This window comes from Pelobates fuscus, chromosome 4 (assembly GCF_036172605.1).
Source record: "Pelobates fuscus isolate aPelFus1 chromosome 4, aPelFus1.pri, whole genome shotgun sequence".
In the NCBI taxonomy this organism is placed as follows: domain Eukaryota; kingdom Metazoa; phylum Chordata; class Amphibia; order Anura; family Pelobatidae; genus Pelobates; species Pelobates fuscus.
In genome coordinates, this window is record NC_086320.1 from 283,866,565 (window position 1) to 283,880,236 (window position 13,672).

At 45.0% G+C, this 13,672-nt stretch overlaps 1 protein-coding gene across 2 annotated transcripts in view; it reads right to left on the minus strand.

Moving 5' to 3' along the window:
• Nucleotides 1–13,672, minus strand: part of NPHP3 (nephrocystin 3) — a 97,139-nt gene that overhangs the window by 2,829 nt on the left and 80,638 nt on the right. For both annotated transcript variants that reach the window (XM_063452163.1, XM_063452162.1), the window contains exons 22-27: nucleotides 13,353–13,594; nucleotides 12,397–12,472; nucleotides 11,109–11,236; nucleotides 2,703–2,943; nucleotides 1,603–1,728; nucleotides 328–443 (exon numbers count right to left, since the gene is read on the minus strand). In XM_063452163.1, the coding sequence (XP_063308233.1) occupies nucleotides 328–443; nucleotides 1,603–1,728; nucleotides 2,703–2,943; nucleotides 11,109–11,236; nucleotides 12,397–12,472; nucleotides 13,353–13,594 (929 nt within the window). The remainder of the gene's footprint in view (nucleotides 1–327; nucleotides 444–1,602; nucleotides 1,729–2,702; nucleotides 2,944–11,108; nucleotides 11,237–12,396; nucleotides 12,473–13,352; nucleotides 13,595–13,672) is intronic.

Here is a 13,672-nt window from a genome sequence, read left to right on the forward strand (position 1 = left end):
TCAAGGTCACGTCAAACCTCTTGGTGGGTCCTACACTGACTTTTTACCTTGCTTCCTTGAGCTTCTGGCAAAAATATCTGCCTTGACATGACAGATGGGCTAAACTCTCATGGCCATTGGAGCAACTAAATAACCTCTGTTTGTTTAAATATGCATAGGGATTTGGGAAGAGCGCAGGTAACTCTTTTTTTCCTTTGGTAAATAAAGAGATGTTTACGAATAACCAAATTTAAATCAATTCCCTTCTTTGCCTATACTGCTTTAAAACATTACAGCAGCATATTAATTCAATGGAGCTACAAGAAAAAGAGACACCAGCAGCATTACCTTAAAACAGCTAAATTTTTTAGTGTTTCTCCAACCCTAGGGTGCACTCGGCCCAAGCTATCTTCGTAGATCTTCATGGCACGTTCATATAGAGGTAGAGCCTCCACTTGCCTTTTCTGTAAAGAGAAAAGCTAAAATTTAGAGTTGTACATAATCTGCAAGTCTTTAACCCCTTAAGGACACATGACATGTGTGACATGTCATGATTCCCTTTTATTCCAGAAGTTTGGTCCTTAAGGGGTTAAAGATCATTTTTCACATGATAAGTGTATTATAGTCCTTGGGATGGCTGCCTGCCACTGTTCCTTCCTGTACTCTGTTTTCTTAAGAGTCAGAGGGGCGTGAAAATTAGGTAGATGTGTTAGTATTTCACATCCGCGCAGACTATTAGCTTCTTCTATCACCCCAGGAATACGAACTGGAAGGAACAATGAAAAGCAACTGGATAGAGACCTACTGTCACAGATGGTGCATGTTGGAATGGAAAACTGCATGAGAGGAAATGGAAAGAAAAAGATTTTGTAGAATGAGGTGTGGAGTGTGATGGGTAGGTAAAATGAGTAGGGGAGCATCAAAGTAAAGTTCGATGGGATGAATGGATATGGAATGTGGATGGGTCATTGGATAAGGCCAAGATGTAACAAGAGGGCATGTAGTGAGTGGGAGTAATGAAGTTAAAATAGAAAAATTAAGGTAGATATGTAATAGAAATACATGGACAACATAAAACACAATCAGCATCATAAAATAGAAGACCTCCCCTAGCCTGTAATTAAACTGCTGAGACTGGAGTGGAGAAATCTATCAGGCTCTATCTACTGGAAGGGAAAGAGGAAAAAGGAATACATTATGAAAGATGAATGGGGCAAGTGACATCGATAAAGACTAGTATGTATGGGGCAGATGATATAGGCATGGGTGGATAGGGCAAATAACATTGTGAACCAGGGATGGAGAATTTAACTGTTCACAATAATGTGAAGTTGTGTATGGTTCTCACAGAGCTCCACAGCAATAAAACAGTAATATACAGTGTGTATCATATAGCAATAAAACCCACAGTACTATGCAATGTGTATGTAGGAAATCTGTAAACACATTTAACATCATTCTCTGGTTCTGCTCTGGGCCTTCAGCCATTTTAGTGAGCAGAGTTTACCATTCCCTGACATTTTGCTGCTATTTTTATACAGAACCAGCAAATAAAAAAATATTCCCTTAAATTCAGACTTTCAAATTATGTAGTAAATCCCATTATTACCATGAAGTACATACCATCTGACAGTAGAGAACTGCAAGGTTCACCAATGCGGTGGCAACACTGGGGTGCTTTGGGCCGAAAGACTTCTGCCGAATATCCACAGCCAGCTCATAAAGTGGCATAGCCTTATCAAGCTTTCCCTAAGGCCAAAAACAAACCAGGAAAGTTATGTATTAAAGTGCAGAATAGCATTAAGGAAATGTTACCGTTAACAGTGTTCCTTGCTCACGAGCCATCTTTTTATGTATAAAATAGAACCTTTACCTTTTATGCTTTCTGCTTTTCACGAAAAATGTAATGGAAAATAAACTGTGCTTTTATGAAACTCTTATTTGTACATTCAGAACATTAACAGGGTTATTAACTAAAGTGAGGATTCAAAGTAAATTATATATTTAAGGCCAGAGTACCCAACGTGAAAACCTAGCTGATTTAAAGATTGTTTCTGGTGAGTCTTATTTTGTTAATAAGTTTGAAATTCACTTTGAATTCTCATTTCAGTAAATAACCCTTTCAATTTATAAACAAAAGAGAAAAGCAGATTACACTAGGGAAAAAGTGACTGTACAGGAGCAGACAACAAGACACAAGTAACAAAAGTACCATCATATTGCAATGAAAGCATTTGCAACAGTTTTTTTCTTGATAAACTATTATACAATATAATATGTATTGTAAATATACTAAATATGTATTGTAAATATACTAAAAGAACAAAACTGAATTGTATTAAATGCTAAATGAATTTCAACTAAGGTAGGCATAACTGACGCACAGGTAAATCAAATGCATAGTAGTGTTCTGTGCACTTGCAAGGTAAAATACAGGCTCATTCAGTGCACTTAGAGCTACCAAACCTAGGGTCAGCTAATACGTTCTAGCCAAATCCTTATTTTAATATATAAGGAACAATTAAAAAAATAATTATCAATCTCTTTAGCGCTTATACCAGTCCTTCCTCAATATCTCGCTCATTTGATATTTTTCTGGTGCTTCTGCTAAAAAAAAATTTTAGTTACCGCCACAAAACGAAATAAAATAAAAGTGTGTAAGATTAATATTTAAAACATTAGAGTTTGAAAAGTCATTTGTAAAGTAAATGAACAGCCATTACTTTTCTCTTGTAGAGTACAGCGAGATGCTTGACAGTGTAGGCCAAGGATGGGTGGTCAGGGGACAGAGCTCTCCTGCGGATGTCCAATGCCCGCTCATACAGCTCTTCTGCCTTGTCGTAGTCCTTCTTTTCATTGTACAGTGCAGCCAGATTGTTTAGGGACTGAGCACAGTCAGGGTTATCTGGACCTAAAACTCGCTGCCTCATTTCCAACGAGCGTTTCAGAAACATTTCTGCTGTTCTACACACAAATAGCAAGAACAAATATACAGTTCTACTGTTTAGAAGTAACAGTAATACATAGAGCCAGATTTACTAAGTGATGAGAAATTACACTTTTTTTTCTATTGTAGGCAACATCATTTACAGGTAGATGCATATGTTCTGTTCATAAACATAGAGGTTTGTTCTTTCCATCATAAATCAATGAGGCCTCAATTTAATAGGCTTTGTAAATGATTCAATACTGTCAGAAAAATGTCCAAATGATTTATCTACAAAAATACCCATAGACTTTAATGGTGACTTCTGCTACTAAATCACTTTAGTCTAGCTAACTCCTTGGTTTTGCACCCCTCCAGGGCCGGTGCAAGGATTTTTGGGTACATAGGCGAAGATGAATTTTTCCGCCCCCCCTCTAAAATTAACATCTTCACCTATGTGCCTCCTAACCAGCCCCTCCCTCTTCCCCGTCCCTTAGTGTTCCTCTCCCCTCCCCCCTCTTTTCCCTGTCCCTTGGTTTTTCTCTCCCCTCCCCTCTCTGTCCCTTGGTGCACCCCCCACCCTCTTAGCGGTCACACTCCCCTTCCTGGTGTGCCTCCTACCTGTCTTGTAGCGTTGCGGAGCAGACCCTCTACAGGAGCTTCAGTTTTCTGTACCTGGCTGGACTGACAGGAAGTGCTCTCTCAGTGAGCACCTCCTCTCAGTCTGGCCGGGTACAGGAAACAGAAGCTCCTGTACTGCGCTCCGCCACGCTACACTCAGTGGTGTATACACACTAACGGCCACACACACTCAATGATAAACACACAGACGTCACTGACAGACACAGACTCACTGATCTGACACGCACTCATTCATTGACAGGCACACACTCAATCACAAACATACTCTCACTGATTTGACAGACACTCAAACACACAGACACACACATTCATACAATCATTCACAGACACACAGAGACACACACACTGACAGACAAACACATACACAGACACACACACACAGAAACACTCACAGACAAACACATACACAGACACACACTCACAGACACACACTCACAGACAAACACATACACACACAGATACATACACACACTCACACATACACAGACACACACTCACAGACAAACACATACAGGCACACACATACAGGCACACACTCACTCACAGAAAAACACATACACACACAAAGAAAAACACATACACACACTGCCAGACACATACACACACTTTCAGACACACACTCACAGACAAACACATACAGACACACACTCACAGAAAAACACACACACAAAGACAAACACATACACACACTCACAGACACACACTCACAGACAAACACATACACACACAGATACATACACACACTCACACATACACAGACACACACTCACAGACAAACACATACAGGCACACACATACAGGCACACACATACAGGCACACACTCACTCACAGAAAAACACATACACACACAAAGAAAAACACATACACACACACTGCCAGACACATACACACACTCACAGACAAACACACACTCACTCACACATACACTTTCAGACACACACTCACAGACAAACACATACAGACACACACTCACAGAAAAACACACACACAAAGACAAACACATACACACACACACTGACAAACACATACACACACACTCACAGACACACACTCACAGACAAACACACATTCACACATACACTTTCACACACACTCACAGACAAACACATACACAGACACACACTCAGACATACACACACTCACAGACACACACATACACAGACACACACACTCAGACAAACACACACTCATACATACACACTCACAGACACTCACACATACACTTTCAGACACACAAATTAATAATAATATCCACTCAGCCTCCCTACCTGGAGAGCTGGCCTGGATCTGTCCCTGGGGTCCAGTGGGGCTTCCGTGCGGCGGGCGGCAGCGTTCTAATGAGAGGCGGCGAGGGAGCTCTAACCTGTCTGCTCTGCTCCCTCGCGGGCTGTCTACTGATGCCGGGAGCCGGAATATGACGTCATATTCCGGCTCCCGCAGCATCAGCACACGGCGCGCGAGGGAGCAGAGCAGACAGGTTAGAGCTCCCTCGCCGCCTCTCATTAGAACGCTGCCGCCCGCCGGGGGTCCAGAAGGTGACCTGGCAGGAGGGAGCGCTTCCCTCCTGCCGGTCACCGAAATCTTGCGCCCCCAGAGCCGGTGCACCCTAAGGCGGCCGACTGTGCCGCCTTATGGACGCGCCGGCCCTGCACCCCTCCCTGTCACAGGTGCCTCATCCCAGGGCCCTATTTAGCCTTGTACTGCAGAGAGCCCTAGATGGAATTTTTTCCCCAAGTACGTGGGTTAATCTCATAAAGGTAGACATTAGGCTGTTAGTGTAGGACCTGCCAAAGATGGGGTACATTGACGTTGTGGCAGGCTTATGCAGGGCTCGAGTCTTGCAGGAACGCGTGGGAACGGCGTTCCTGCACTTTTTTTTAGTGCAGGAACGCCGTTCCCGTTTGTGGTCCTGCAGGCACTCAGGGGGCGGCAAAAAATGCCGCCCCCAAATGTCCCCATGTTCCCCCTGTCATGAGGGGCCCAAGAGGTGGCCTAATGGCCACCTGAAGAATCCCCCCCGGCCGGCTCTTGTCTCGCTGTCAGACGCAGCGAGGGAGCTGTGTCCTCTCTGCTTCCTCTTGCCGCGCTGTTTGCTGATGCTGGGAGCCGGAATATGACGTCATTTCCGGCTCCCGGCATCAGCAGACAGCCCGCGCGGCGAGAGGGAGCAGAGAGGACACAGCTCCCTCGCCGCGCCTGACAGCAAGACAAGAGCCGGCCGCACTGAAGCCCCACTGGACCCCAGGGACAGGTCCACGCCAGCTCTCCAGGTAGGAAGGCTGGGTGGACATTTTTAAATTAAAAAAAAAAAATACAAATAATTTTTGTGTATGTGAGTGTGTGTGTCTGTGAGTGTATGTATGTGTGTGTCTGTGAGTGTGTGTATGTGTCTGTGAGTGTATGTGTGTGTGTCTGTGTATGTGTCTGGGAGTGTGTATGTGTGTGTATGTCTGTGAGTGTATGTGTGTATGTGTGTGTGTCTGTGAGTGTATGTGTGTGTGTCTGGGAGTGTGTGTGTGTGTGTGTCTGGGAGTGTGTGTGTGTCTGGGAGTGTGTGTCTGTGTCTGTGTATGTGTTTGGGAGTGTGTCTGTGTGTATGTGTGTCTGTTAGTGTATGTGTGTATGTGTGTGTGTGTTTGTATGTGTCTGTGAGTGTATGTGTGCATGTGTGTGTGTCTGTGAGTGTGTGTATGTGTGTGTGTGTGTGTGTATGTGTCTGGGAGTGTGTATGTGTCTGTGAGTGTATGTGTGTGTGTCTGTGTATGTGTCTGGTTGTGTATGTGTCTGGGAGTGTGTGTGTGTGTGTGTCTGTGAGTGTATGTGTATGTGTCTGGGAGTGTGTGTCTGTGAGTGTGTGTGTGTATGTGAGTGTATGTGTCTGGGAGTGTGTGTCTGTGAGTGTGAGTGTATGTGAGTGTGTGTGTGTGTGTGTCTGAGTGTATGTATGTACGTATGTGTGTGTGTGTGTGTACGTGTGTGTCTGTGAGTCTGTGTGTGTGTCTGTGAGTGTGTGTCTGTGAGTGTATGTGTGCACCTGAGTGTGTGTGTTGTGTTTATATATGCATGCAAGTTTTGTTTTTTTCTGGTGGTGGGGTGAGGGTGGAACTCGAGTGAGTTCCCACACTTTATTCCCCAGGACTTGACCCCTGGGCTTATGCAATGTATGATCACAAATTGTAACTAAACCCCCATTATTTTTGCCTAGATTAGGTGTTTAAAAAAAAAAAAAAAATCTTTCAACATTGAAGTTGCTGTTTAGTGGATAGGTCAGTGATGGCGAACCTATGGCACGCGTGCCACAGGTGGCACGCCGGGCCCTTTCTGTGGGCACGCGGCCATAGGTTTGCCATCGCTGCAGAGTAGGCACCTACCTGCCCGAAATGGCAGGCGCCTACTCTGCTTCCGGTTCAGGAGGCAGGGGGAGGCAGGGGAGGGATCTTTGCAGCAGCAGCTCCCCTGTCCTCCCGCGAGCAAGCTGTGTGGAGCGTTGCCGCGCGTTACCATGGCAACGCTCCACACAGCATTGCGCGGGAGGACAGGGGAGCTGCTGCAAAGATCCCTCCCCTGCTTCCCCCTGCCTCCCGAACCGGAAGCAGTACTTGCGACCACCGGACCACCAGGGATGACTGTGCCCCCCCCCTCCTTCATTAAAGGTAAGAAGGGGGGGTGGTAGAAGATAATAATTTAATGTACTTTTTTTCAAACGTTTACCCCCCCCCACACCCCATCCCCCCACACTGCACCCCTACCCCCCAGCAGAACCCCTACCCCACACACACAGCACCCCTAACCCCCAGCAGTACCCCTACCCCCCCCCCCCACACACAGCACCCCTACCCCCCAGCAGTACCCCTACCCCACACACACACAGCACCCCTACCCCCCAGCAGAACCCCTACCCCACACACACAGCACCCCTACCCCCCAGCAGTACCCCTACCCCCCCACACACAGCACCCCTACCCCACACACACAGCACCCCTACCCCCCAGCAGTACCCCTACCCCACACACACACAGCACCCCTACCCCCCAGCAGTACTCCTACCCCCACACACACAGCACCCCTACCCCCCAGCAGTACCCCTACCCCCCCACACAGCACCCCTACCCCCCCACACAGCACCCCTACCCCCCAGCAGTACTCCTACCCCCCACACACACAGCACCCCTACCCCCCCAGCAGTACCCCTACCCCCCACACAGCACCCCTACCCCCCCACACAGCACCCCTACCCCCCAGCAGTACCCCCTACCCCACCCACACACAGCACCCCTACCCCCCATCAGTACCCCTCCCCCCTCCCCCACACACAGTACCCCTACCCCCCCAGAGTACCCCTACCCCCCCCACACAGCTCCCCCACACCCAGCTCCCCTCCCCCACTTCCAGCACCCCTCCCCTCCCCCACACCCGGCACCCCTCCCCTCCCCCCTACATACAGCACCCCTCCCCTCGCCCCTACATACAGCACCCCTACCCCCCCACACACAGCACCCTTACCCCCGCCCAGCACCCCTACCTCCCCACACAGCACAGCACCCCCACACAGCACAGCACCCCCCTCTCACACACAGCACCCCTCACACACACACAGCACCCCACACCCACCACCCCACCCCACACACAGCACCCCTCACACTCACACACAGCACCCCTCACACACACACAGCACCCCTCACACACACACACACACACACAGCACCCCTCACACACACACAGCACCCCTCACACACAGCAACCCTCACACACACACCCCTCAATGCAGTGTGTGTGCGTGTATTCAGCAGTCTGTGTGTACGCAGCAGTCTGCGTCTCTGTGTGTACGCAGCAGTCTGCATGTACGCAGCAGTCTGCGTGTCTGCGTGTACGCAGCAGTCTGCCTGTCTACGTACTCAGCAGACTGCCTGTCTGCGTACTCAGCAGACTGCCTGTCTGCGTACTCAGCAGACTGCCTGTCTGCGTACTCAGCAGACTGCCTGTCTGCGTACTCAGCAGACTGCCTGTCTGCGTACTCAGCAGACTGCCTGTCTGCGTACTCAGCAGACTGCCTGTCTGCGTACTCAGCAGACTGCCTGTCTGCGTACTCAGCAGACTGCCTGTCTGCGTACTCAGCAGACTGCCTGTCTGCGTACTCAGCAGACTGCCTGTCTGCGTACTCAGCAGACTGCCTGTCTGCGTACTCAGCAGACTGTCTGTCTGCGTACTCAGCAGACTGTCTGTCTGTGTATTCATCAGTCTCTATATTCAGCAGTCTGTGTGTGTATGTATTGCATTTGTTGGAGATACTAATAAATATAAGCTTAATTTTATCTATTTATATCATTATTTAAAATTTGTATCATTGAACTCTCTGTTGTTGTGTTCTTTTAAAACAAAAGTTGTTAATTAGTTCGGACAACAGTCCGAGTTGTTTTTTCTAAACTTAAACCTCAATATTCAGGTTTAATTGCCGTGTTGGCACTTTAAGGAAAAAAAATTGGCATGTTTGGCGGTTTGGGCACTCGGGCTCAAAAAGGTTCGCCATCACTGGGATAGGTGAGTGCGCGGGATCTTGAGTATTGTATAATTTGGCCCCAGCAGCACCCCCATTTATGCATGTTCAGGTGAGTGCAGCCAACCCCCCCTTGTTTCATACTAAATCACTTGGAAACATTTCTAACAGTATTGAATCATTTCAAAAGCTTATTAAATCAAAATAACACTATCTTTGACTAGTAGACATTACACAATGGCTGAATCCTTAGATTGCTGCTTCACATGCTTTTCCAACTGAAATATTAAATAGTGCTTTATAAACCAGTTATGAATATGCACTCAATATCAATCAGAGGCTAGCAGCAATACACCAACAAGGGGTTCCCTCACCCTTGTGAAACAAATAGTGAAAAGAAATATAGGAGGTGATCAGCACTTAAAACTAATATACTGTATATACAAAGTGGAACTTCCACTTTTGATTCAAAGCTATGGCGAAACACGTCAAGTGAGGACTCCTATACCCACAGTTTGTTTTTTTATAACTATTTGTTTTTATTAATATAGCTGCTGTTTTCAGCTTTTTTTTATAAAATAAAGTAATATTTTTTTATACACTTACCTGTGGAGTATATCCTTCATACATGCTTCATCATCCCTCCTGTTCCTCCATACATCCATAGGTGGGGATTGTTCCACCTCACGGTCTTCACACCAGAGCAGGCCATTGCTCTGGGTTATGTAAGTAGGATATTTTCCTCCAAAATAACATTAACCTGTACATTCTATACCATTGGATTTTCTCTTATGTTTCTTTTACATGATGCTTGCATAACTCTGAATCCAAGCTCTAAAGACCCTCCACTTATATCCATAGACAGGGATTCTTTCGTCCATGCCTTCTAAATAGAGCTGAGACAGCTCTAAAAAGTGTGAGTGTGCAATTTGACAATCTATATTCTTTCCAATCATCACCAATTGTACTGCACTATAATTTGTCTCTTGTCCTATACCCATAGATTCATATACTAGAAACAGCATATGTATCGTATGTATATATATATAAACATTTTAAGGGCTGTTAGCCTCCTATATTTTTTATTTTTCATTAAATAGTGCTAGGCTGCATTGCGAGAAGGAAAATATTTGCAGGGACTTAGTTCCATCAATCCTAAACATACCCCTATTTAGAATCTTTTCAAAAGATTTGAATGATTGACGGAAAAAACTTCTGGGCTGAATGTGTCCATCATACGTGTTACATGATATTAGTGCAACATTTACAATACAATTTTTATGATGTACGCTACCAAATAATCTTAGAATATACGGTACCTTGTTACTGATTAAAGGGACTCTCCAGTGCCAGGAAAACAATCAGTTTTCCTGGCACTGCAGGTCCCCTCTCCCTCCCACCTCCCATCCCCGGTTGCTGAAGGGGTCAAAACCCCTTCAGTGACTTACCAGAGGCAGCGACGATGTGCCTCGGCGCTGCTTCTTGGTCCGCCCACGCTCCTCCCCGTCACCACGTCAGCCGGACGGGGAGACTGATCACGCCCGCCGGCGGGGGAGACCTAATGCTCATGCGTGCCAATGCCGCTCACGCGCATTAGACCTCCCCATAGGAAAGCATTGAAAATGCTTTCAATGCTTTCCTATGGGGATTTTAGTGACGCTGGAGGTCCTCACATTGCATGAGGACATCCAGCGACGCTATAGCACAGAAAATCTGTGCTATAATCCCGGAAGAGCCCTCTAGTGGCTGTCTAGTAGACAGCCACTAGAGGAGGAGTTAACCCTGCAAGGTCATTATTGCAGTTTATAAAAACTGCAATAATTACACTTGCAGGGTTAAGGGTAGTGGGAGTTGGCACCCAGACCACTACAATGGGCAGAGGTGGTCTGGGTGCCTGGAGTGTCCCTTTAATCAGTTAACGACTGGAAAGTGGTAAGAATTGATGTACACATTGGATGTTGTCTCCCATTAAAGTCTGTTGTAATAATTGGGTGGGTAACCCCAGCTACACTAAATTGCTCTGAAAATTAATTTAATAATCCAGTATTTTAATAAACGATACTTACTCTAGGTTATTCTGCAAATAGTAAAGCACACCAAGTTCATTCAGTGTCCGAGCATTGTCAGAGGTGTCTTTGCCTAAGGTGAGTTCTTCTAGTTGCAGAGCTCGACGACGCAATAAAGCATACCCATACTGGAAAGACAAACAAATAGCACACTTTAGTTGGGGCACTCCATAACTCAGAGATGTCAACACCTCCCCCACTCGCCCCTCACAAAAGATTGGAGATACATAGACACATTAGGATTTTTGTATTGGTTTGTTATTGTTTAATATTATAAGAATCTGCAGGATCCTGGCACACTGCACTGTGCCTTACCATCCACATCAGGTCTGCAGATCCACAAACAGGGCCCCTTACCATGACCTCATTACTAATACTGTTTATAAGAAATGTAACTAAGAATAGTTGAGGAATGGACTGTTCATTATGAAGTACGGACTCTCTTTTCTTAAGAACAAGCTCTCCATTCGCTGATGACAGATGCATTAATCTCAATCTTGCGATTTGCAAATGGTGACTCAATCAACTAAATTACCTTACTGTCCAAAGGGATGTTGGAACCCGGAAAGTGAGGTTACACCTCTAGACTTTGGTAGAAAACTAATAATTCACTCCAGTTCAATAGAGAAAAAAGTCAGCTTGCCAGTCGAGTAAAATTGGAAAATATCTAACATTCTTTGTTTTTATTTCATTAATCTCTTTAATTGCAAACCAAAGGCACAAAGCAGAATCGACAGAATAACTGTTCTTATCAAGCTTAAGAAAGATATTTTGTAAAATTGTTGCTTGGTGTCTTTGGATTTCGTCAAAACAAGGAGTGTGTCAGGACAGTACAGTGGCCCAACACGCAGAATTGGGTCCAACACAGAAACATAGTAAACTACGGTAAAACGTATTACCAGGCCTTAGATTGGCTGAAATTAACGTATATATAGTGTAACCAAGCACACACGTCCGCTTGACCCCTGACCCCACCAGATGCGGGGCTATATAGGACCGCAGTATAGACGCGGATCAGGTTGTGGTCCGCTGCGTCACAGGTAAGTCTATGGGCTCAGCTCAGCTTAGTGACCGTACCGATCGGGTGCAGTCACTTGCAGCCGCTCGGAGGGAGCCGTGACAGATTAATAGACATTTCATTGTTGTAACAATGTACTGGGACAGGAATCCTGTAAACCCCTTGGCATAATTAAATCTGCTATCTCTTTCTATCACTTTAAATACTCAACAGGAACTAAGTAGCTGCCAAAGTCAACATTGATGTTAAGAAGTCAAAAATTCACATTACCATACTCCCTTTCTGCCTGGCGGCTTTCTGGCGAATTCTCAGTGATTTCTTCTTTAATTGTTCGGCTTGCTCATACCTATTGAAATCACAAAAGATAAAAAATAAAATAAAAAAAACTGTTGTATTTAAGGAAACAAGAAAGTATTTATTTAGGAAAGGAACAATACATATAGATATAATTATATATATTATATATATATATATATATATATATATAGAGAGAGAGAGAGAGAGAGGAGAGAGAGAGAGAGAGAGAGAGTCTGCACATACCGTGCAATATTCATAACAATTGACATATTAAATATATTAATGATAATTATAGCATAATAAGTCTCACATATCTATGACGAATTAGCATTTGTGTGCCTTTTAGTACAGCTTTAATTTCTCCAGTATCATGATCTCAACATCTGTCTGAATTTTACTAATTCTCCCACCTTCTGTTTGGCCTGCTGGCGTCTTCTCTTAGTTAATGCTGACTAGGGAAAGCTACTATTGGAACTTTAGAATTGGGTAATACGTTATATATAGTGTTATAAGGTAGTTCATCTCCCACAGGGCTTTGTGTACATGCATCTGTTTTTGTGTGGATCCAAATAACTTAGTTGACAAGCATAGTTCTCCCATACAATTAGATTAAAGAACCGATATTGAGTGAGAAACCTCAGGGCATGACTGCAGAAGTAGCATTCAGAGGTGAGTTTCTTTTACTTATTTTAAAAAGTGTTCTAGATCCACTGATTGTGGTTTTGTTGTTTCAGCTACTTAGCAGAAACACAGTAAAGGAATTCCGAAATGCTTGAGATATGCATGTAGAATACGACTAAATGAGTAGATTGTTTCAGAATAAGCACAATGAGTAGAAGAGGAACGGAGTTCATGGCTACTAGCACAATATGTCTTTCTATGCATGTGAAATGTTCTGTTCCTAAGCAGTGAACCTCCCACAATCTTACTTGTTTTGTTTTTGATATAACACAGCCAATGACTCAAGTTCTCGAGCTACTCTCAGGTGTTCACTGCCATAAGCATTTTCGCTGATTTCTAAGGCCTGCTTGTACAGTTGCTCAGCATTTCCAAACTTCTTAGATTGAAGATAAACTCCTGCGAGTTGGTGTAGTGATTGAGCTACACTTGGATGGTCAGGATCCAATGCAGTCTCTCGAATCTCGAGTGAGCGTTGCAGCGGGGTCACAGCCTAGACAAATGACAAAGGTTTTGAGTTTTGTGTTCTGGTGTTTGGGAACATGTAAAGTATATTACTATACACCCTTAG